We start from the raw sequence: 26,204 nt of genomic DNA, 5'->3' as shown, positions 1-26,204 counted from the left end.
AGGACATTACAGACAGAAAATTAGCAGCTCATAAGACTGGAAAATTATTATATGCATGCATTTTGATAAAGTTTTAAAATCCCTTGAAGAACAGCATTGAGATAAGCTGCCAGTTCAGATTAGTCCATGAGATGATGCAAAGTCAATACAGCCATTACTTGCTTGAGCTTAATACAGTGATAAAAACTTCACTCAGCATTCACACAATCTTGCAAGCCCTGCATGTCTGAATGACCACCATCTGGCTGTCAGCCCCAAAATGCAGCAATTCAATATTGCATGGGTCATGCCCAAGAACAGCCAAGGAGGGAACCATCATACATGCCCATGTTACAGGTACTCAAGAGATCCTGTGTGAAGCTTGTAATCCACCTTACTAAATGGGAAATGTGGGTTTCAATTCAATCAGAAGTGAAATAAAATTAAAACATCTTAGAGAGATGGTCTGCAAAAAAGAGTAACTTCAGAGAAAGAATCAAATATTTCTGTGAAAGTACTACTCATTACTATTTATAAAACTATAGAGCAGAAAGAATGCAACTCCCTTATTTTTATGATGGACATTAATAATGATACTTATTGAAATTCAGCTACAAATAAGTTTGGCTTATAAATCTAACATAAAATTTTGCAGGAATAATGATTTTATATACCTATTTCTAACAGTTAGAAATATCAGAAAACTGATACATAATTGTATAGCCTGTGCCACAGACTGTGCAAGTGTTCTGCTGTTGAATATAAGGATAAATTGAAGTTCCCTGCATGCCAAAATCATCACCTTTTAAACAGCATATAATAACTCTGTACTCCTCTCCATTTTATAAAATGAATTTTCCTAATGGGAAATTAAAGCTAAAATGCTTAATTTGTGTGTACATAAAAATATCTCTGTGCCTCCCACTTCTCACTTGCCCACATTCAACTGCTGCTCTTTAAAGACCAACACACATATGCATAGACATTAATATCATTTTAAGCTTTACCTTGTCACCATTTCTTTCTCTTTATTAGAGGCATGACCTCCACTGCTGAGAGGCCTACTTGCTGAAGATAAGAAATACAGGCGATGATTTTTAAAATACTGATCAATCAAAGGGAGCACAACCTGAAATTAAATCAGAAAGAGCGGTTATCTCAGGACCTTCTTTATTATGTTCTGTTTATACTTTGTAGGTCACAACTAAAGACAGGAGATTTCAAACAGCTTTTCTGTCTTAAAATTCTGTCTGTTTGGATTTTTTCTTTAATAGCTATTTCTCTGAATTTATTTAATATTCACGGCACTTAATATGTCATCAAGTAAGGCAGCAGAAAAAAAATTACATTATCACTGGGACTTATCTATGGGGGTTTTTAGGAGGAGTACAAGGCAGAAAGTATAATTTAATTTTATCTTACAATTTAAGATTTGTCCTATAATACATAACCAAATACAACTATTGCTTTTTGGTCCTTTTAATGTAGGTTTAAAAAAATTCACCTACAACTGTCAACATGCTAACACCACTTATTTCTAGATTTTTCAAAATAACATCACTTACTAAGGGCTTGTGCCACAGAAGTTTTTCTGTTTACTTTCTGTGGTGATTATTACTCAGTGCCAGACAGGTGTCAGACAGCAGCTGATCCAAAATAAATGGCCAAAAAGAAAATATGAAATAGCTTCCCTTTTGGAGCATGGTTCACAAGAGAGTGAGATGCTAGCTTCTGAGTCAATCAGCCTGACAAATAATACCACATGGAAATACTCTAAGGCATAGAAAAAACAACTTACTGCAAATGACACCAGAGATAGAAAATGCTGCAAACAGTCACGTTTTCTTACTCACTAATAAATTCAAAAGGCATTTTGAATAGGTAAATATCATACAAGATTTTATGTGTGAAAGGCAACAGCAGATTTTCTTGGTTTATAATGTGTAAAATTGTGACAGAAAAGGGAGAATTGTGCTGAGAGGAATTTCATGGCTGTCAGGAGGAAGGGGAAGTGAAAAGTGTGAAGTCCTGCACCTGGGGAGGAATGAGTTCAGTCACCAGGATACACTGAGGGCTAATCAGCTGAAAAGCAGTTTTTCAAAGAAGGACCATGGGATCCTCAGTGGACAGCAAACAGACCATGGGCCAAAAATGCAATCTTATTGCAAAGGTAGCCAACAGCAGCGTGGATTGAACAAGAGAGAGTGCTTGTCAGAGAGTCCAGGGAGAGGGTTCTTCCACTCAACTCTGGTGAGAGCACATCTCAAGTGTTTTGTCTGGTTCTGGGCTCCCAAGTACAAGAGAAACATTGACATTCTGGAGAGAGTCCAGCAAAGGGTCACAAAACTATTAAGAAACTAGAAGATCTTTCAAACGACAAGAGAATGAGGAAGGTGGGACCCTAACCTGGAGAAGAGAAGGCTCAGGGATGATCTCATCCATGTGTGTAAACATCTGAAGAGAGAGGGTAAAGAAGATGGACCCAAGCTCTTTTCAACTGTGACAGGACCACAGTCAATGGGCACAAACTGAAACATGGTAGGTTCTCTCAGACCATCAGGAAACAGGTTTTTACTGTCAGGGTGACTGAGCACTGGCACAGGTCGAGCAGAGAGACTGTGGAGTCTCTATCCTTGGACATATTCAAAAGACGTCTGGACATGGCTCTCTGAAAGTGCTAAGTAAAGGGTCCTTCCAACCTCAGACATTGTTTGACTCCGTGATGAGACAACAACACGGTTTTAAAACAAGAGAAATAACTACCATGGCACTGAGAGATACACAGCCATGTTAATTCCAATAACTATTGCTCACATTAACCCACCTGAATATCGTAAAAGAGAAAAATCTTCAAAATTAGACTAAGCTAGAAAACAGAAAATGTGGGGAGCTTCTGAATAACATCATATGAATAGCTGCATATCATGGAGCAGGAAATAATGAGAATAAAAAATATAGTCTTGTAATCTTCCCACATCTATATTTCATCCCACATTGTTTTCAAGCTATTTTTATTACTGCTGTTTTTAATTAATAAAAGAATGAATTTAACACAGAAAAACACCACTATAACAATAACAGTTACTAAAAAATATGTTCTCACTTCTGTTAATCACTATGTTGACAAAGAATAAACAAAAATATACTGTACTTTGGCAAAAAACTTGATTTCTTGTTCATATGGGAATTGCTCTCCTTTGCCTCTGCTGCCACCATCTGCAGAGAGAAGAAATATAAGTTTCTTGTCAGGTATCATAATTACAGTCTACTCTGCATTTTTCTTAGGAAATGTACACTATAAACAAATAATACTGGTCATCCTTAGATGTAGATTTAAGGTACTTCAAACAGTATAGGCACTAGTTAAAGTGGCATTTTATGACTACCTCATTAGAGGAAAAGTAACAGCAAATAAAATGTATAAAGAATAACTGCCCAAATCTTCATAAAAGTGTAGGCATCTCATAGTACAAAGAGATATGGATGTTTTTGTGAGATAAAATTCTGGTGCTGTGCTTATCTTTTCCTGTTACAGGTGACAATTTCGAAACATGAACTCAGATTCTAATAAAACATCTTTCTGCAGTTGTTCTCTGGAGAAATGGAATTAATGAATTCTCATTCCTTATTTATGAACTTGGTACTAAAGAACAAAATTAATGGTTAGATCTATCTAACTAAAATTTAAATTGCTTCTCTCCTCCCTTACCATAAAAAACAAAATCTCTTTCAAAATAAAATCTCTTACAGCTCCCAAACTATTTCTCATTTATTTAATGTCTTCTTTCCATTAATCTATTGAGGGACTCAAACGGTACTTGTTCCACCAGTGTTTCTAGTGTTTCAGTATTTAATCATTATCATTCTTGCAGTTATCCCAAATTTATGTAATTAAGAATGATGAAGCCATGGTAATCAAGCATTAGCAGCAGAAGTAGCCTGATGAGTTATCAAGACCAGACTTTTGCTGCTGTAAGTAACCATGGCATATAATAACTCCTAAATTTGCCAAATTTCCACATTAAAACTAGATTGAATATATCAATGCTCACCTAAAAAACAATCTCCCTGATGTCCCTGTTACTGTCCTTCACAGCATTTATGACTACAAGGCACAACATATGTTATATAACCTTGCAACAAAAATGGTCACAACAGAAGCAGAATCTGGCCAGGTGTTTTTGGCTTTTACTGGTCATGTAAGAAGTTGGCTTGGGTCACCAAACTTTCCAATTTTTTTATCTTCACCAAAAGAAGATAAATCCTTCATAGTGCTGTTCACAAAACATGTGTTGGATATTTATTCAAGAACATTCCCATTGTGGAAGTTTGTTGAAGATGTTTCTCTATTCCCTTTTTAAGAGAAAACTGCAGAATGGTACAAATGACTGGTTTCATTTGCTCTCTGAAAAAGGGATTACATATGATAAAGGGATTACATGTGAAACTACTATTGTGCACATGTGAGAGATTATAATTTTGTGCATAAATGCAAGGAGGCAGCTAGTTTTCTTTTTCATAAAAAGAAAGTCATAAATTTTTGCTGAAAATTTTTAATCTGATGAATGAATAAGGGAAATTGGAATGAATGGCAGTTTCGTAACTTCAAAATTCATGACCTTCATCAACTATGGGAAATTAAAGGGAAAACTACTCCAGAAATGTACCAATCTTTAAAAAAAAACTCTGGTTGTTTTTATAACATCAGAAATCTTAGCTAATAATTGTTTTAAAAAATGTGCAAGGGGTACCATACCAAATTCCAAAATATACTGATGGGCTTCATCCACATATCTTATAAGCTGCTGAAGGAAACTATAAGCAAAGCGTTTCTCAATGGAAGGCGTGTCTAATTCCAGGTCCTTAAGTCCTCTGTAAAAGGAAACAAGTACATTTTTACACATACAGAAGGACTTCAAGCAGTCTTACCTCTCCATGTATTCTGACATAATTTTTTCTGGTAATGAGCATGTGCTTATTAATATAAGATTTTGTTGTGTTTAATGCAAACAACAGTCTCACACTTACTTAGATTTTTGAGCAATTTGTTAAGACACAAGTAGATTTCCCAACCAGATGGCTAGGAAAAAAATTACACTTGTCAATCAAAATAATCCACTATTCTTATAATTTCTTTCCATTACTTGTACTATCTTACATTTCCCTACAGGGACTGATTCTTGGGTGAGGAAGTTAGGAAGAGGAAAAATACTTTGATTTAAACAATCAAACTAGAAGTAAATCTAAATTACTTTTCCTGAAAAGTCTGCTTGCAATGGAAAACTTTTGAATAGCTATGCAGCATTTACGAAAAAGCAAAGGAAAACCAAAACAAAGTGATGGAATCACTTTTCCAGCATGTTCCATCCATGTTAGTTACTAGTCTGATATAAAAAACACATCATCTTTCCACAAGAATGAAACTCCAAAGCATGAATCAACATCATGGGATGACATCCCTAGCAACAAGCTGGCACTGACACAAGCCTTGTTTATGCAGAATCAGGGCTTAATTGATGGCACATGAAACAGCTATTCTTAAACAGTGAGGGAATCAGTCACACCTCATCTCCCCCTGACTCATGCACTAAGTTAAATTGGTACTCAGCTAGGCTGCAAGTTTAAAAAGTATACCTAATGTGTATATACAGAATATAATTGCCTGTGTATTGCACATTTATGCTTTAAATTAAAGCATATGCCTAGAGACACAAATCTGATAGACAAAATGTAAAAGAAACAACGCTGGAGAACAAAATTCTCAAGTTTACTAACTAAGGGACCATTAAGAAACTTCAGACACAACTTTGGAGAAGGCCGCCTGAACTTTGGAACTCCTAAGAGAAAGGGACATGAGAATTATTCGAGGCAGCTCAGTACACAAAGCAACGACAGATTGTACAGGAAGGAAGAATAAAAAGAAAAGCGCAGAAGGGATGAAAACAGACTTCAAAATAGCTGGTCACATGTAAGCTGTCAAATCAATTGAGTGACTGAGCCCTGTACCTTATCACTAGAGTTTGTCCTATATTCCTATTAAATGCCTTAGTACCTGTATCTCTGTGTAATGTCACTCACTATTCCATCGGCTGTCAGAAGTGGATGGCAGCTACTGTCAAGGCCAGCATGAGCTGGATACTGGGCCAGCAACTGGAGTCAGGCTTGGGGTGTAGGTGCCCCCAGGTCTGTGACAAGTGAGGTGAAAGAAGGTCTCAAGAATCAGTAGTTAGAGATGCCACAGGTTTGGGGAGCAGCTCTATGAGCCCTACAGACCGTGAGGCCAGAGTGGCAGCTTCAGCAGGGGACTGGCATAAGCGCATTTGGTCGCAGTCATTGCAGACAGACAGTCAAGGGCACAGAGCAGGGTCTGCGACTCCAGAAACTGGAAGTCCCAGCTGCCTGCCACTGAGGTGGGACTGCTGTGGTGTAAAAAAATTCCAGCTAATGTGAAGGAGCCATGTCAGTAAGATGAGTGAGGGCTTCTGCACCAGCAGCTGAAGTGGGCCTGAGTGCCACATGCTTGGTAGGGGGCAAATGTTTCTATCTTCCCTGAAGCCATTTTGCATGGGGGTGCAGAGACCTGAACGGTCACTGTCAAATAAAGACTGTAAAGAAATGGGAGCAAGGCATATATGGAAAGTAGAGTGGTGAGCAGACCAAATTAAAACATGAATCAGGCCCTTGTTTGTTTAGACAAGGTAGCTATCAAAGGCGCAGCAAGTACTCTTGAGTTTAACATCGCGGAAAAGGCTGCATTTAACCAGCACGGGAGGGTGCAGATGTAGCAAGAATTAGTTACAAGACTATGGGTGTGTCCAAGTTAATGGTTTTTTTTACCATCCCTCTTAACCTGCCACTCCCAAAAGACCCTAAAAGCCACTTTTCTCTTGTATTTAACAGGAATAAAAATGTAGTATGTAGTTGATCATATTGACAGTGAATAAGGAAAGAAACCTTTGCTGTCTGGCATCCCACTTTGTACATCCTACTGCACTGAGCAGAAGTAAACTCAATTATTCCAGCTAACCTGTGAGATTTTACCAAAATTATCAGATTAACTGTGGAACTCTAGAAACAGGCTGGAATTCATGTTTGATAGACAAGAATGGAAGCAGGCAGATCTTAGGTAGATGTGCAAGGCTAATTCACAGTGATTACCTAAATTGATCTCAGTGACTGTTTCATTAACTTACTAATGTTTAAGCCATGCAAGGCTCAGCCTTTTCTAGAGATTCTGATTTCCTAAGTCATGCTGATAAGGCAGAAAAGATTCCAAAATTATTAAAAATTTATTCTAATATGTTACATTTAGAAGGTATATACACTATATTAAAATGAATTATGCATGTTATTCAGCAGACTATTCACTATTATTACATTTACACTGTGGATTGTTTAAAAAATAATACTGTAAATGAACTCAATTGAAATGAATTAGTTGTATGATTTAGAAATAAAACTGTCTTATCTTACCAATTGTCTAGAAATTCCTTTAGAGAGAGACGTGTTTGAAGATGTGTGTGAACCTGTAACTAAGACTTAATAATTCCATCACTTGTAGAAAACTAGTAAGTTTACTAACAGTTGGATGCATGGACACAGGCCAGAAAGAAAAAGCTGCAATATTGAGAGGGAAGGTAAAAGGCATGCATACATTCTGGAGAACTCTGTTCATGCCTTCCAAAACCCCTGCTACTAACTCTGTAATTCATTTCTTCCTTACAATGTTTTATATGAAGGAGCTCATCCTTATTCCCAGGAAGTGAAAGATAAAAAATAATCACAGAGTTCTGGTTTGATAGAAGAAACCTCAAAAAACAAGCAATAACAGAAACCAAAAAATCCCACCACAACCAACCAAACCACAAAACAAAACAAAACAGACCACTGAGGACTATCAGAAACCTTCTGTGACATTAATATTGAACTGAGAATTACCTGGAGACAACATATCCATTAATCTGTAGAAATTTCAGAATATCCTGTGCTTTTTCTCTGTCCTTGGCTTTTTCTTTGGCTGTGAGTGTATCATAAGGGACAAGAAGGGGATGGTTGCCTCCTCCTACTATGGAGCATCAAGAGAATTAAAATTAAAGAGTTATCTGTTGACATGGTAAGTCACCGTATGTAAAAGTACTATCACAATAATACATAGCATGTTACATTCTAATCTGAAATAACAACATACTTGTCTGTTTCTTTACACAAACTTTAAAAAATATGCAGATAGAAACTGAGATGTGGTTACATCTTTCCAACATATTTGCTGCAACTACAAGCTAAATATGCTGAACCTATGGCAAAAAACCCTTAAGGAAAAAAAATGCTTAACAACATCATGGTTACAAACATCTATTACAATCGCAACTTCATTTAATGAAAACGAAAATATTTCAATAAATAATACATAATTTCCTAAGAAAACCTATACATAAACAAATATATAAACATACACGAAGTTCTGCTTTTAAACATTCTAATAACAGAGTTCATCAAGTTTAATAAGATACACAAACATCTAAACATATATTAAAGTGATGCAGTTCTACTTTATAGTAATAAATTTAAGACAGAAAATTAGAATACATCATTCAAACATGGTTCTCACTCCTATGCAGCAAAATCAAAAGAACGCTGCAAAACCACAGGTAAAAAGAACAAACTTCATTGTATTGCTTACTAAAAACTGATGTATTGATATCTACTGCATGTAGATATTTAATTTGGAAGGAAAATAAAGTTGCGATTCTTAATGTAAATATCTGCATAAAAAGCAACATTCTCAGGAGTTCAACTTCTAAAATCACTATCACATAACACAACACAATAAATTCCTATTGCAACTTCTCTGAAATCCCAGGAAACTGCAGGGGTAGTGATAAGATTTACCTCTGAAAAAAAAAACAAACAAACACTAAAGAAAGTATCTAATAATAATAATAGTTTTTAAAAAGAACAAATTCCCTGTAGAAAATATTGGAGACATACCACTGGATGATATTTTTTTAAGGTACATATTCTGATTTTTTCAAAAAATGCAAAATGAAAACCTAATGGGCAAGTCTGATGGTTGATTGGGGTTTTTTGTTTAGTCTGGATTTGTTTTAGGAAGTACAGTCTTTAACATTGGGATGATTGGATTTTATTATCTTATCACCAACATAATGTAACTGTACCACAGGACAGCTGAAGACAGCAAAATGCACATAAGCCCACATTATTCTTTTCTTCTTTGCATATGGGAAAAAAATTAAAAAGACTAACATATGAATATACTGGAGGAAAACCCTCAGAATTTTTGAAGGCCCAGTTTTGCTCAGCTGACAATCTACTTTTCACGTACAAAACCTTTCTATCAGAAGCCTTCAGTCACTACGGCCACCTCCAGCCTTCCCATAGTGCACAGCACAAAAAACACTATAGAGTATTCTCATTGAAGTGCTTCTCATAGGCAAAATTCTGCTTTCAAAGCTGTGAAATGCAGTTGAAATATTGAAATGTTTCGTCTTTCTGTAGTCTATGGCTTCCTAAACTTGGCCCATCCTGAGGCTACTTATCCTGAGAAAGGTTTTACAGGAAAGGAATAATATAAAAATTATATAAAGGGGAAACATAATTAAAGGCATGGAAATATAAAGTGATTATCAAAGGCACTTCCAAATAGAATTCTGCTTTTATGTAAAACCTTAACTGATATGCGTTTTCTGGAATTTTACAAATTTAGACCAACTTTGGTGCATACAACATACAACTAGACACCTTCAGATAAGGCAAAACCCTAGCTTCAATAATTTGCAACTGAGAGCTTGTTTTCTCCATTTGCTAATATAGTGATACCTGAAAAAAAAATTAGCTTTACTACAAATAAAAAAATGCTTTTAACACAGATGAAAAACAGTAAATTACACAACAGATGAAAAAAAAAGTCAAATAAGCAGAGATCATGAAGCACATGCAATTTTTATATGGAATCAAGCATCTGCTCTAGGTTTTTCCCCTTGTCAATTCAACACATGATATGTGCAGTAATTAGTAAACACTCTTCAGATTTACCTGCAATAAAAGAAGCAATACAAATGAAATCATAGCCCATTGGGTAATAGTCTGAAAGATTAATGCTAAAAGGAAAATGGATTAATGTGCTTAAATTTATTTACAACCTTTGAGTTTCCTTCCCTTGATATATTTGAATTGGTAGGCTACTTAAACAAGAAGAGTTACAATGGGTACTATAAAAATTTTCAGGCACTAAAAATAACAGTCAAGAATAGATACCTTACTGTTTCTTCTTTGTCAATTTAAATTTGTTGCTCCTTTTCCTTCTTTTTTACTTTTTGAAATGCATGACCTAATGCAGTCACAGAAAACTTAAAATATTGTAAATACATATAATTAACATTACCTTTTGCTTCAAGCTCCAGTTTCTTTTTCTTTGCCCATATGTTATGGTAGTTTTCAGCCATCATCTCAGCCATAGCCTTAGGAAAATGGAGAACTTAGTGATGTGGGTTGCAATGAATAACTCTCAAGAAGGACAAGTTTCTGGCTGATATTAAATAACAAGTTCTGTTCTCTGGGAAGTGGAATACAATTACACTGTACTGGTTCACTGGAAACAAGTTTTTACTGAAAAAAATGCGGTATAGAATTTGGGTAGAATCAGCATGGTTATGAGTCAGGAACCTGGTGCTGAAGAAAGAACTCTTCAGCAGAAAACAAGGACTTTCTCATCTTCAGTAAGGATTTTGAGTAATGAGTAATTGTATTTTCTCAATACCAATTTCTTTATTTGTGAGAATACTCATGAATTGAGCAAGTTTTCAACCATTACTTATCTGTCCACAAGACAATTTGTTTCATGAACATTTGTCCACTGAATAAATAATATATTTCTGTTGTGTATGGTAGGTGCCTTCTGTCATGCACACTCTGATCCTGGTATTTTGATAATCCAAATTAGGACCTTAAAAGGATGAACAGTAATCTGTGTTTTCATAGAACCTAGTAAAGCAGAGTGCTATGAAGATGTTTTTAGAGCAAGACCTAGCTGCTTATGGAGCTAGGATGTGACCAGGTGACTTAAGACCAAAATGAGGAGTATTTTGCACTCGTACAATTTAAGACATGGGCACAAGTCTTGCTACCTAACCTTGAACTCCAACTTGAAAGGTATTAAACATTTTCAAAAATGTTCAAAATTACACATAATTAATTTTTAAAACTCAGATCTCATTAATAATCAACATTTGTATAAATTTCCTCAGTATCTATATTAGGACAATTAATAGCTGAAATTACATTTGAATTAAATTTGCTTAGCTTTTAATAACAGATTTTGAAGTGGGTTTCAAAGAAGACCTCTCTTCATAGGGCAAATGAATCATAAAGCCAACAAGCTCTGCCTAATAGCTAAGGGCTACAAAGGAATTACAAGTAATGACAAGAGTTAGAGGGTACAGAATAAAAAAACTAAGCAAGGGACGAACAGAAGTCCCAATGCCCCTTCTATGTGACTTGTGACAGGATAGTTATTTTCATCTGGGCTTGGTTTACTGCATCATAATATTATGATGATGTTCACATCATGAGTTGTTTCCTAAGCATTAAACTAAGTCTGCCAAGCCTTTTAACTATACCGAGTTTATAGAAACATTAAATGTCATAATTGTAAGGAGTCTTTCTCATCAATTTAACAACACAATGGTAGAGGCAGTTATTCAATTATCAATTTTATGAACTCTTTGGAATGATCAGCAAACTACTGATGTTAATTGGTAGAAAATTCTTTTAAAGCTAGTCAGCAATCTAAAACTGCTGCAACTATGAAACTGGAAACTGCAAGACAGTAATCAAGGAGTGGAAATCCAATGTGAGAATTTGTTTAGAGCTACAGTAGAGTATATACTGCACAGTTAGTCAATTAATTTACTACCACTGCTTGCAATATGGAAAAGCTCAGTATGGGCAAAGTTAAGCCTCTGTTTCAGGACTAAATTGTAGTCAGCTTTGGACACCATGTTTTCATCACTAGACTGGTACAAACACTCATGCTAACTCATTTAAAGCTATTTAGTATGCGCCTACATTACATTGCAATTGTACTCACAGGAAATTAGCAGACTGTAAAACCTAGCACCATACTCCAGCAAGCACCATGAAAAAAATCCTATCTAATGACAGCAACAGACCATCAACTAAAACATACATTGGTCCAAATAACAGCAACCTGCTGACTCATCTGTCAAAATCCTACCTCAAATTCCTTCATTCTCTATTCTCACAGTACTTAATGGTTTCTGATTCTCAATTCCTTCAGTTTAGAGAAAAAAAGAGCATTGACAAAATGCTTTGAAAAGATGGTGGAGAAATGGGGAATGGGAAACCGAAAAAATTGATGCTGCTCTCTAAACAGGATTCTCTTCAAAATGGCAAATGTTCACAAAAAAACCAATCCTGGACTAAAGAAAATTTCGAAGGTTTTCAACATGAACCATGATTTTAAGAAACAGACGATGGGAGAGCAACAATGAAAAAGACCAAAAAGCCCCCATCAAACACAAAGAATATCAAAATAAGTAATATTTGGTACCGAATTGTTTTAAATAAACTAGCAAAACTAACAAAATTAAATTGTAAAACAAACCATAAGTATTTTAGGTGTTTCTGACTTACATGTAAGTCTCTGGAGAGGGTGACATTGCTCATGTCAATTGCTCGAGGAGTGTAACCATGGGCTGTATCTACAGAGATCTGAATGACAAATGTGCAAAACAGGGTAGTTACACAAGCATTTAATATGAAGAAGTTTACATTAGGAGACACTGAAAGTAATTAGGAAATTTAAAGAAAAAGTCACTTGTAAATCTCTAGAGAGCAAGAAGATTTTTGTGGTACAGCTGAAAATATATCAGGGGTAGTAAACTTTAGTGAGAATTAGGCAAAGGGCAACATAGTTTGTTCCCAAAGTCAGATGGCTATCAGACACAAATCCCTTTCATTTAAATAAAAATTTCATTTGAACTCATTTAGAGTTTGAACTTACTATAAACAAGGATCAAGTTCTGATTAAATTTCTGCATTATCTAGAGATTCTTTTTTTTCTCAGCAATTTCACATAATCTAGTTTAAGGTGAATTCAGGCAAAAACTAAACTTTTAATTTAGCTTTCCAACCCTATTTTTACATTGAAGACTAGAACCTATAAATAGTTCTCTTTTACCTTCTGTCCCTCCTCCCCATCCAGAAAATATTGCCATGTCTTTATTCTTTGTTTTTACTGTCTAAATTTGTCAGAGGTTTGCTTATTACAGACACAAATGGTCAAAGGAGGATAAAAAGTGACAGAGGTTTCCTGGATGACACAGACACAAGAAGTGTGGCTAGAAAAGAGGCATTGACAGGCTCTGCTCTATGGATTATGCAGTAACAGGTACCTCTTGCTTTAAAAAGAACAGTGTCCAGGCTTTTCTTCCTATGTGTGACATTATTTTCATACGCGTGTATATGAGCATACAGAGCCCTAAAGGTTGAAAAGCTTCCTTTCAAAAGGCAGTTATTATTAATAATACAGAATGACACAAAGTTTTTAGGAAAGTGGCTCACTTGACTGGTTTGAGATATGCGACGTGTCCGATTATACAGTGCCATGGAATCTCCTTCCCGTGTTCTTTCAATTCGCCATCCCCATGCCAGCATGGTTTTGAGTGATTCTTTGATCGGCCATCGATAAATTTCTTTCTCCTAGAAGAAAGTACATGCAGTAATTAACTTGTTTATGCTGTACAGAGCAAAAAGTAACTATTGGACTTAGTTCTGGTTATACTGAGATGCAAAAAAATGTGCTGAATTCAACCATTATGGCTCAGGGTTATTGAAATGATGCAAATAAATCATATAGAAATAAAAAAGTTTATTTATCATTCCAGAGGCGGGGAAAAGAATTCTGGCCCTGCAGGAAGCTGATGATCTCAGGGAAAACTGTGTTAATAGCATGAAATCAAGGGTGGAGCAGAAATTATCAGGAGTAATGCAGTGTTTTATCTCTTACACGAACCAAAAACCATAATCACAGAATCATAAACAAGTCTGTGTTGGAAGAGATCTCTGGACATCTGCCTCTACCTTCTGTTGAGTTCAGATAAGGTATCTAACTGGGCAATCAAGATTAGGTTGTCTAGGTCTTGCTGCATCATGCTTTCAACATGCAGCTGATTTCACCACCTTTTTGGGTGGTTATTTCAACATTTAAGCTCTCAAGATAAGAAGAATTTTTAGAAAGCATTTCTGCTAAAGAAGCTTACTGCCATCATCTCTTCTCCTGTCACTGTGCACCCTGTGAAGAGAATACATCCATCCATCTTCTCTGTAACTAATGCTTAGGAACCAGGAAACCAAGACCACATCTCCAGCAATTTTCTCCCCTTTAAGCTGAAAAAACCCAGTTCATTCAGCATTGCTTCATTTATATAAAGTTCTCCAGATGTCGTGGTTTTCTGCTGGAGACCAGACAAAGGCTAAACCTAAATCACTAAGCAAGAAGGCGTTAGTGTGTGACCTTACTGCAAAAATAGAGTGGCAATATGACATTTTGGTTTCACTGTAAGTTATGCCATGTAGATTCAGCTTTGTGAGAAAAAGTTTGAGTGGCCTATTTATTATAAAATGAAACCTTTCTCTATCTTTTCAGAATTTTGAGAAAGGCAACAACCACACATTAGCTGACATAGTGTAAGTATTTTTTTTTTTTAAACAATGAAAAGACAAGGCAATATATTTTCAGTGATATTTCAGCAATCATCAATCAAGCATGAACAAATTCCTTACCTTTTCAGACAGTAACTTATATTGTTTCATTAGTGGTTGCACTTTTGCAGATTCAGAAAATGTTTCACCATAGGTCCATCCATTGGCAAACTGAATAAGAAGGATAAAATGGGGAAGCACAAAAAATTATGAAAAATCCTTTCCATTGGTAGAAATTAACTGAATAATGCTTCTGCAGAGCTGTTCTCTTAAAGTTTCCTTTCTAATATTTTCTCAAACAACATTTATATTATTTACGAATTAAAATATTGATCATGCAGCATGCCATCTTTTTGCAAAATAACAATTACCAAAGCAACCATATGGATACATTTTTCTTTCAATGATTTTTATAAAGCAGAATACTGTACTAGAGTTGAGGAACTATTTTTTTCAATATTGGACAAACAAAATGCACAAAGGAATAAAAAGGATAAAGAGCTTATTTGGTTAAAAAAAAGAAAATTCAGGTCCATAAAACTGTTAAACAATAACCAATTATATTTACTCAAAAGTCAGCAAAAAAAATATGAAATTATTAAACACTATTTTGAAATACTCATATGCATTTTAAAAACTTTCCTGCAAATATATTTCAAGAAAATAGTATATCTTACCTACATACCAACTTGTAACATCATGAAAAATAATAACATTCAGAATAAAATATTTTAAGGATGAAAATTATACAAATAAAAATATGATTTTGCTTTAAGAGGAAGGTAGATTTTACCTTTTCCATTGACCATTTGTCATGAGCATGTTCTGCATATTTGTTAATGAAATATTCTAGCTTTTCAGGGATTGTAATGCTGAAAGTGAAAAGAAAATCAACATTATATCACACAGGCTAAAATTTAATGCCTTTTTTATAAAGAAAACTTCAAAATAATAAATAATGCACACACCCTTTCCTATTTTTCACATACAGTTTGCTCCAAGGCCCAATTAAATCAAGGAAGATATTGGAATTATTTCATGGGCACTGAATGACAACCACAGATGCTGTAGGAGTTTAACTTCTTTGAAACATATGTGCAAGGGAAAATCAGTAATGAGATCAAGCTCTAGTGCTTTTTGTTCTGTATTTTCTTAGTATGAAAGCCACAACTACAATGTATAGTTTCAGAAATATGGTAGAAACTTATTGCACACGTCGATTATAAACTAAGTGTGCTAACAGTCCTTTTTGAAAGATTATATATTTTATATATTCCAAAAATATTTATCAAATATCAGTTGTTTACTTCATCACCATTGCTACAAGTGAAAGGGAATACCTACTTTTGATCACTGAGGAAATAGTAATACTTTGCCCTCCTAACAAAGAATTTCAATACAAGTAGTGTTAGAGTGCCATCTACTGTGAAATAGAAGTCTGGATTTTCAATAGAAGTCTTTTTCAAAAAGTAGAAATGTAAAACCAAATTATGTCAGAGTAACAGTTTGCAAGAGCCTCACAGTCGCACAAAGGTCAGAAAACATTCATCCAGCACTGCCAGCAGGTTTTTATTGTTTGTAAGACTGTATTTTGAGGGGAAACCTATTAATACTATAATACTTCAAATAATTTCAGAAATGCAATAGAATTACAAGCACACTAACATCCTGTTATCTATACTTTCATACAAATAAGTCCAGTACTAGTAAGCAACATAAAGCTGGATTTGCATGTTAAAAGAATGTGGGATAATTTGGAGGGTACAATGATAGCAGCAGTTCTTTGTCTTAAAACATCACAGAACTGCTGACTCCTACAGCAATGAAGTGACATATAATTTCAGTAATATCAAGTAACATTTTCTGATTTTTTCAAATCTATTCCAGCTATCTACATTTTTTCTGAAATGACAACAGATAAAAACTCAATTAAATGATAATATAATATTCTTAAGAAAATTTGTTTAAAACCTTCATAAATTTTAGCTACATCTTAGAAAAATGAATTTAAATGGTCACTGATGTCCTTTCTATGCTCAAGATTGGATTATGACTTTTACTGCAGTATTTAGATGTGCATACATTTACAAACATGCTGTAACCAAGGTGCCAATCTACTGACAGCATCCTGTATGCTCAATGTTAATACAGTCAGAAAACTCACAGGGGCAAGTGAAGCAAATGTTTAAGAACAGGTATTTTTTAAAATATAATCCACAGCCATGCTTCTGTAAGAGTATTCTATACAAAAGGAAATGGCATGCTTGCTGCAGTCAAAAATCAGAGCAAAAAATTTCCATTCAGATACGTGCTTTTTCAGGCTAGTATACTTTAAAAAGCAGGGCCAGAGTCTGGCTGCCTAGAGGGAATGAAGAATATTCCGTCCAGTTCCCATTATTCATATTTGAAAAGATTATATGAAGGCACAATCAAACAATTTTCTGTAGGTACACTGTAATTCACACAGACTGGAATTAGTGTCTTGACATATGTTAATAATGACAGAGATGATGTCGACTTTTCTACTTTTTCAGCTTCTAAGAGCATGCTGGTTTGTTTGCAGCAGACATATAAAGACAATTGGATAGTTCTATCTCCTCAGTAAAAATGCGTGAAAAACATTCTAAGTGGACCAAGAAATTAATGATGTAACTTGCTAGCTATTTCTTTACTTGATTTAAAATAAATACATAAATAAAAATGTTAAGATCTCCATTTTATCTATAAAGTAAGCATTCAGAAGAGAAACTTTAAATTCACATCATACCAAACAACAGACTCCCCCTCTCTTTTCAACATGCATGATCAAAAAAACCTCCAGGTGCAACAAATTCCTTACTTTGAGGTATCAACAGGTTGAGGATTAAAGTTCCCATCTGAATCCATTGAAGACTGTTTTTCCATCATATTGACATAATTTGATTCCATATAATCTGGGGGTAAGGCCCCTGCAACTGCGCTCAGACAAGGCAAAGCCAGTTTGAAGAGTTCTTGGTCATACTTCTGTGGAACACACAGGGGACAGAAAGTGAGGAGTGAAAGGGAGCCCCAAACACCACTGGTGAAACTGATGCAGCTGTAGATGAAACCAAGCAGCCAGAGAACGGCTCTCTTGCTCAGTGTGAAACTGAGTTTTTGTTCGGAAAATTAAGAGAACTGACTGTCCAAAGCAGAAAGTTAGATGTAAGCCTTAATCTTGCTCAAGTAAATCGGAAAAGTGTTGACTTCACTGGTAACACCACCAAGCATTTTTCAGATGCCGGAAAGACAGCACAGCAGAGGAATATGCACAGCATTCCTTAACACTTAGATTTGAAATTAAAATCATGACATTTTAAACAGGTTTGTTTGAAATAGTCACAGAATGAACAATAAATACATACCAAGACATATTATTAAACTACTGTATAGCACGGAATTGATTCAAGGGTGCTGAAAGTACAACTACTAAGCAGAAAAGTGTACAGATCTGTACAGATACATTTCAAGATTATTGCTTTAGTGTCATAGTTTTTTTAATTAGGAGATAATATTTTATACCTACATTAAATTAGAAGCTATAAGAGGAAGATTTAAACTCACTAAAGCCTGTATTTTTTTTCCTTCAAAGTGCATGATATGGTGTTGATATAAGCTGAGTAAAAACTACAGATTAAGAAAAAATGTTACACAGTAAGGATTTTACAGTAGTAGATGGATACTAAAATTACTTACCTTTTGGGATAAAGCATCAAAAATACCCCAGAACAACTTTCTGGATAAATGAAGTTCTTCTTCTGAGGCAGCACCAAAGTTACCCCATCCACTTGGCAAACAATAATACTTCCAGCATCTCTCATAATGATTTGTCAGTAACTGAAACAGAACATATTTTGAAAGCAAATAGAAATATAACTGCTGAGGTTCTTCCATTCTGGCCCTGAAACATTAGACAGATGCTACCAGAGAAATTTCTACTTTTATCAATAAGCCATGTTGTCTGTATATTTTTTTAATCACTGGTGCATATACACTCAGAATGAGCAGCTTTTTCATCTTTGTTTCAATACCATTTTGCAAAGCTTTTTTGTTTTTGGAAAATAGGAAAATATTGCAAGTCACAGTCAGTAGAGAGCTGACATGATTTCCTTTTTCCAAGTCTGAACAAACTTCAAGTTGGAAAAATGCAGCCATTTATAACAAGTGTATATTTGCATAAAAAGACAGGAATTCAAAAAAAAAAACAAACATGTCTGATATGTAGAAGTGAGGATTTTGATAGCCAAAAATATAATCTTGATACTGCGCTGTTCTTTTACACTTTCCACAGATCAGGAAAAAATCCCAAAACAATACATGTAGTGTATTTGTATATCTTCATATTTAAATAATCTGTTAATATTTATTTACTATTTAAATTGTTGGATGACTAAAGAAAAAATGCAGAGAAGAACTTAGATGCATATAAGATGCAAATAGACCGAAGTTTGATTATTTATGTATAACCACGAGAGTTTCAGAAATATGGACTCTAAGAGCTGAATGTATTTTAAAATATTTTTTAAAACCATATTCAATCATGTAGTGGCCAGACAAATTTGCTTTTTGACTACATGTGTATAATAATACATATGAATATATTTTTAAACATAGTCAAGAGAGTAAGGTAGGTTTAGTCTTAGAGAAATCCCTGATGAAGCACTGAATATTATTTAAGAGGAAATAAAAACAAGGCAGTCCTATTCCAAAATGTCTGAACTATACTGAATTTAGAAACAGCATCACAGATTTGAATTTGCATGCTGCTTAAAACCTGAGGCAATTTTTAACTGCAGAAACCAGCAAATGTATTCACACTAGATAGCACTGTATTCTGATTTGCCTTCATCTATTTCTCCTCTCTTCCCATTCAAAATTAGATTTTCAGATGTCTGATTAACTTACAGCTGCCTCTTTACATTACTATAACTGGCTTGCCAGCCCATGCCCATAAGGAATGCACACCACAGTACTACAATACTTTCAAATCAGAAACACAGCAGATATGGGTAGGAATCCCTTGTTAAATCACTGGAAATCAGTTTACTGTCAGGGAAACCTTTTAAAAGTTATAGGTCTATCTTCAGATAAAAAATTTAATTCTTCAGAAGTATTAGCCTTTTTGGTGTGAATGGACAAAATCCTTCTCCCAAACTAACACCATGGTTCTCTTCACATCTGTACTCTTGCAAAGCCTGACTAGCCAAAAGGATCCAATTGTTATTTCCTTACTGGTCAGTTCAGCAACAAGGGCAGCTCACTGCAGTCATTACCCTTGGTATCATATAATCTGTACTTTTAGATGAATAGATGTCAAGAAGCTGGGTTTTTTTTCTTCCCCCCTCAAAAAAAAACAAACCCCGAAGTACTACAGCCATACAGGAGGTGCCAAGTTACTATTTGGTTTTAGCAACACGTAAAATGCCATAATGCATTAGAAGAGTCCCCTTCCGGGCAGTATATTGAATTATCAACTGTTTTTCTCACAAGCATGAAAGAATGGCTGCTCCAGAATCTTTAGTTTGATTGAGGGTTTCTGGGAGGCCATCACCAAATTATGAAGACCTTGGCAGGACTTCAGCAGCAGGCCCTGGCTTTGAGATTAACAATTTAAATTCCTCTTCTTACATCATTGTTGCAGATGTGCTGATGTGCTCTTAAAGCATAAAAAAATATTAAATTAAAAAATATTAAGTATCCAGTGCAAAACTGTGGTGGGAAAGCATTTAAAAGGACTGCTGAAAAACAGTAGGGAAGTTGTGGAAGCAAATGTTCATTAGAAGTGATGATGATATCAGGAATGTTTAAAGAATGTGTCATCTCCAAAAGGAAAAAAAACCCCCACATTTTTCTTTTGCATTAGGAATCAGAATAAAAAGATACCGCTAAACTTTTGGGAGCTGAAAACAAAATGCAACATTACTACTAAACATTATTACTTCACAGATTTTCAGCCACCACCAACAGAATCCTTTTTCCAAAAGCAAGGAAAACCAACGCCGAGGTGAAATGTAAGGGCACATACAAAACTGTCAATTTTTATGTTTTGTGCACTGGATTCTGCACCCTGACCCTATGGAAAAATAGAACTTTTCTATTCTGTTTCCACATAGGCTGAAACAAACAGGAAATAATTAAAGGAGAAGCAAACATTAGACCCAGATGTCATAATTCCATATGGATGGATGTAAATCAGACTGAATTTCTCCCAAACCAACAATTTATCCTTAAAAACAATGGTCTTAGATTACTGCAGAGTGGAAATAACATAACAAAGATTACAGAGAATCTTCTCCACACAACTATTTTCTGTTGCATAAAGATTGCTGTTGAATACTAATATTTACTTTTACCTTGAGAGGCATCTTTGCATGTTCATTTAACAGAGGTACATCAAATACTAATCTCCTCAGCAAATGCTGCATCATGGAAGGCCGCAACTGCCTAAAAGCAGACAAACCATTTCAAAAGGGTGTACCAGCACAGTGACATGTAAATAATTGATAAATACATTAAAGCAACATATCAGCTCTATGCTGCTAGAATTCTTCAAATGCATAAAATAATATTTTCCTTGTGGCACTAGGGCACTAGGGGTCCAGAAGAAAGCAAACAAGTGTATACCAAAGAAAATATTCTGAAGAAGCTGAAAATCAAATGCTTCAAAGAAGCCAAGAAAACATCTGATCTACAAACAGGGAAAACCAGGAAAAAAACCTCTGCATTTTGATAATGTGTATTAGAATCATTATTTTCATGAAAAAAGGGTATAATGTTAATTTCTTGTAATATATCTCGATGACTCTAAAAATATCTTAGAAGCTAATGAAGATGTAAGAGCACTATCTCTTTAGATGTGCTAAACAAGACATGGCAGTGGGCACCAACTGGAAGGAGAGAAGAAATTGTTATAATATGAATTTTAGAATGTCATAGACATTAAAGCTTTCCAGATAAATAGCAGAATCTGGTAAATTTTATTGGTTCCTATCAATGCAGTGTATATATTAAATGGTCATATCAAATACCATCTAATGTAATATATTTTTAGGGTTTTTTTACAGTATTATAATATAAATGTAATTTTGGAGCCCACAAGCACACTATTAAAAAAAATCATGGTGATATACTAAAAAAACCCAAAAAACAAACCAAATCCTGTGGTGAACTGAAAGCCTAAATGCTAACTGTAATTAGAAGCTGAATTCATATTTGCCTAGTCATCTTTTCATAATTGAGCCTGTGGATTTATAAAAAATTGGATAATAACCAACTGGTTAGACCTGCAGACACACAAACAAAACCTGTCACAAAATCTGTCTCTGTTCAGTAGAGACACAACAATACTAGTCATTGATTACAATTTCAAATGGAACACACCATAAATAAACCTCTACATAGAATTAGGTAAGTTACTGAATATAAACCAGAAATCTGCACAGCTAAAATTATTTAAATGGCAATTCAGTCTATGTATTATTCCAGAGCTTTTTCTTTTTGCATTCTCTTAGTTAATCACCAAGGTTTTAATTTAAAAGATTTGGTGATGGCAGAGTAACTGAGGACTGAATGAATGAGAACTGAGGAATGACTGGTAATTAATAAAACTGCAAATTGAGTACAGTATCTTAACAAATATCACAATCATCTTACAGGGGGAAAAAAAGTCCTAATTATGTTACTGGAGGCATAGTTCTGCATTCCTGTATTATAAATATCAAGGATTGCTTTATTACTTAGCATTTCTGTGCAGCCAGGAGTATTTTCTTACCCACAGATGGACAGCAAACACTCTTCAATAGAATCTCGCTGAGCTTTGGTAAGAGAGCATCCCTTTGAGAGTCTGTACACAGTGTGCAACAAGGAATCGATGAGGGAAGCATGGTGCTCCGTGCCAGCAAACAGGGGAGCACATCTGGTCAAGAGAGGCAAGACTGCTGTGCAAAGGTATCGATTCAGAGCCAAAGCCATGTCCGTAGCACTTAAAGCAGCCTATAAATTAAACAGGACAGAAATTAGACTTGTCTCATCAGTACAGTTACAAATGAAAATAAATTGTTGTTTCTGTTCTACAGTTGTAAAAGGGGAAATTTCCAAAACACAGAAATGAGGATGTGATACCTACTGGAGTTAGATGCCTACCTTCTTCTGCTGCTTTTAAAGTCTCATAGAAAGGTTTGGTTTTGTTTTTCATGAACGAAAAACAGTAAATGTGGCCATTCAAAAAACTATTTTCAAGATTATATTGAAAAATGTCATAATTGCTAAACAGAACACTCCAAAATCAGGTAACATAAGTCAGTATCTTTTTGCTACGAACAAGGCCAAGTTCCATGTGAGTTAAAAATCCTCACCTGCTCTTTCTCAAATATTTGGCAGAAAAGGACCTAAGGGTGTTGGTCAACAGCTGAACATGAACTTGTGCCCAGGGGGCCAAGAAGATTGCTGGCATTGTGGTTTGTATCAGCAATAGTGTGACCAGCAGGCCAGTGCCCATGCCCCTGTACTCAGCACTGTGAGTCTGCACCTTCAGTCTCCAGTTTTGGGCCCCTCACTGCAAGAAGGACACCGAGGTGCTGGAGTCTGTCCAGAGAAGGGCAATGGAGCTGGTGAAAGGGTCTGGAGGACAATTCCCATGAGGAGTAGCTCAGGGAGCTGGGGCTGTTTAGCCTGGAGAAAAGGAGGCTCAGAGGAGACCTCCTGAAAGGAGTCTGTGGTGGTGATGAGTCAGTCTCTTCTCCCAGGTAATGAGACAGAACAGGAGGAAATGGCCAGAAGTTGCAAAGGGGACGTTTAGATGAGGTATCAGCAAAAATTTCTTGACAGAAAGGGTTGTCAAGCATTGGAACAGGCTGCCTGGTAAGTGGTGGAGTCATAATTCTGGAAGTGTTCAGAAAAACAAAATATATATTCCAAAAAGTGGATACGGCACTTGAGGATATTATTTAATGAAGTACATGTTGGTGCTAGGTTGACAGATGGACTTCTTAATCTTAGAGGTCTTTTCTGACCTTAACAATTGTATGATTCTATGATCCTAAATAACAACATCATTATTTTCAGAAAAAACCGTTGTCATAAAAGGCCAAATAGGAAAACCAAATTTAATGTCTCAGCTCTCATAATAGCTCTCTAAATCTAAGCTTTCTGGACCAAGACAGCTAAAAAAAATTAGATAGAAAATAAGACTCACAGGAGGAAAAAAAAAAAGGCAGCAACTGTGAGGAGGAACTAAAATAGAAATGTGGCAATTTTCTAAATAACAGTGTAGGTGTCCCTAACAAATGCACAGAGATGAATGCTTTCTGTCTATCTTGGGAAAGAGTCTCCCAGTCACTTCTTCCCTGCTGCTTCACTGGCAGCTCATCTGTTTTGGATTCCACAGCACAAGCTCAGAAGGTCTCCTGGGGAAAAGTATTGCATCTTTTGCAGATAAGGGTATCAATGCAAGTTCTTAAAAAGTGAGCATTACATTGGATGATGCATCTTGAAAAATTATCAAAGCTCAGAAGAAGCAACATGCAGTTCAGCCAGCATTTGAGAAAAACAAAAGATGTGAAGACATCAAAAATGCTCCAATGGATGAAAAATTCTGTATAAGGTAAGAGAAGCAACATAAAACCAGACTGAAACCCTTACCGTATCTAATGAGGCAGCAGCACGAAGGTCTGGCAGAAAGCCAACTTCAAGAAGGTGTAGAAGAAAATCCTGGTCCTCAATTCCATAGACCCTGTCAAGGAACAAAACCATGGCTGCCTTGTGATCTGGGCAAAACCCCGCAGACATGTCAGGTTCCACCACAGTACCATCTAAAAGGAAGAAATAAGACTTCAGTGACAAGGATTCTCCTTCATCAGCAGACTAGGCAGTCATGCTGCTATTTGACAGAGCCTTTGAATCTCTGTTAACACTTAGGCATCCTCCCCATATTTTGGTTAGACAAAGGAAACATATTTGCAGTTAAATCAAAAAGAATGCATAAGACAAATTCTACCCAGAGACCTGAGAGGCCCTGCATGCTTTTCTGTTTATGTTTTGTATATTAAGAGATTCTTAACAGTCTATATTCTAAATGCTAAGTACCTAAAACATAATAATTAACCCGCATAACTACCTAGTTCTCAGCAGAAGCTGATGGAAAGTAAAAATTACAAGAATGCTACATCAGAGATCCTGGAAATGCAGCATTGGTGAGCATATCTCTAATGTATGACAAAGAATTAGGAATGTGCTAACAATTCCTATATATCTTAAAACTTTCAAAATATCTGAAAGGAATTCATTGAAATATTTTAAAACTTTGCTACTTCCATTTTGGAAAAGAAACAAGCATTTCTGTATCTATGAGCTGCAGATTGCTACTGAGATCTCACCTATAGGTCTATCCCTATTTGGAATATAAATAAGTAATAGTAAAATAGACTGATTGATCTTTTTATCTCTTCCTCTGTAACCTATTGGAAAATCTTGTGCTGTGAGTGTCTAAACAATCTGGGTTGCATTTATAATGTTTTCTCTCCAGACACACAAAAAAGCAGAGGTTATCCCTTTCCCTTTTATATAGGTGCTCACATAGCTCCCACTATTGCAATCAATTTCATATAGGCAGGAAAAGCAAAGAAATGCATTTGCCTATGTATGTCACACCTATCACTTCACCACAGTTGCTGGAGAACAACTCTGGTGTCTTAGTAAGATCTGCTAGAAGCAATTGATAGGGTTAGAACAGCAAGAGCTAAGGATTATGTTACTGAGAAATGAGACTGCAGTATTGTAAAATAGTTCTTAGATCAGAAAGCATGCATTTTAAAATTTCTTTTTAAAGTTGTAATAGATTTTCAAAACTCAATTTAACAGGATTTATATCAGTGATTTAGGGGTACACAGAATTGTTGACTACAGCATGCAGAAAGATTTTTGAAACATGTATGAGATACACATGATTTGTTTTTTAATTTACATAATAAATAGTTGAATTTCTATATTTTTTTAAATGCTGAAAAAAGTATGACTGTCAATATGTCAGTAAATTACAAATCATAAGAGTAGGATGGGAGAAAAAGTGCAGAAAAATCTTACCTTTTGCTATGGTTGGCATATGGAAAGCAATACTGATTACTCCCACCAAATCTTCAAGTGGAATCAAAGACCGTAGAATTGATCTGATTCTAATGGCTTCCCCTTTACCAGCATGAATTAGCTAATAAAAAGACAAATAAAAATGTAGCAAGATATTCTTTTTATCTTCTATATAAAAGAATAACTGCTCTCAAACTTGCATTATAATTAACAATGTAAATTTCATGCAATCTGCATTGATTTGCTGTAGTTTGGATGCAAATGTGCCAAGTCTAAAAGTCTACATGTTTGCTTATTAAATAAAACTAAGCTCATTTTCAGAACAGAAATTAGGTAAAGCTGGTGAACAAAGGCTTAAAATGTAGCAGCATATGGTGGGAGGGGTG

At 35.3% G+C, this 26,204-nt stretch overlaps 1 protein-coding gene across 4 annotated transcripts in view; it reads right to left on the bottom strand.

The window, feature by feature from the left end:
- Positions 1-26,204, bottom strand: part of RYR2 (ryanodine receptor 2) — a 379,393-nt gene that overhangs the window by 88,533 nt on the left and 264,656 nt on the right. For 2 of the 4 annotated variants that reach the window (XM_058020341.1, XM_058020343.1), the window contains 15 exons: positions 25,819-25,939; positions 24,379-24,548; positions 22,511-22,731; positions 21,093-21,183; positions 18,436-18,576; positions 17,561-17,724; positions 15,515-15,593; positions 14,803-14,892; positions 13,582-13,719; positions 12,652-12,729; positions 10,382-10,457; positions 7,918-8,044; positions 4,736-4,851; positions 3,131-3,195; positions 987-1,108 (listed from right to left, as the gene is read on the bottom strand). In XM_058020341.1, the coding sequence (XP_057876324.1) occupies positions 987-1,108; positions 3,131-3,195; positions 4,736-4,851; positions 7,918-8,044; positions 10,382-10,457; positions 12,652-12,729; positions 13,582-13,719; positions 14,803-14,892; positions 15,515-15,593; positions 17,561-17,724; positions 18,436-18,576; positions 21,093-21,183; positions 22,511-22,731; positions 24,379-24,548; positions 25,819-25,939 (1,799 nt within the window). The remainder of the gene's footprint in view (positions 1-986; positions 1,109-3,130; positions 3,196-4,735; positions 4,852-7,917; positions 8,045-10,381; positions 10,458-12,651; positions 12,730-13,581; positions 13,720-14,802; positions 14,893-15,514; positions 15,594-17,560; positions 17,725-18,435; positions 18,577-21,092; positions 21,184-22,510; positions 22,732-24,378; positions 24,549-25,818; positions 25,940-26,204) is intronic. The other 2 variants (XM_058020342.1, XM_058020344.1) reach the window with 1 other exon arrangement.

Source organism: Melospiza georgiana, chromosome 3, assembly GCF_028018845.1.
Source record: "Melospiza georgiana isolate bMelGeo1 chromosome 3, bMelGeo1.pri, whole genome shotgun sequence".
NCBI lineage: Eukaryota > Metazoa > Chordata > Aves > Passeriformes > Passerellidae > Melospiza > Melospiza georgiana.
This window is presented reverse-complemented; position numbering and strand designations above follow the sequence as displayed.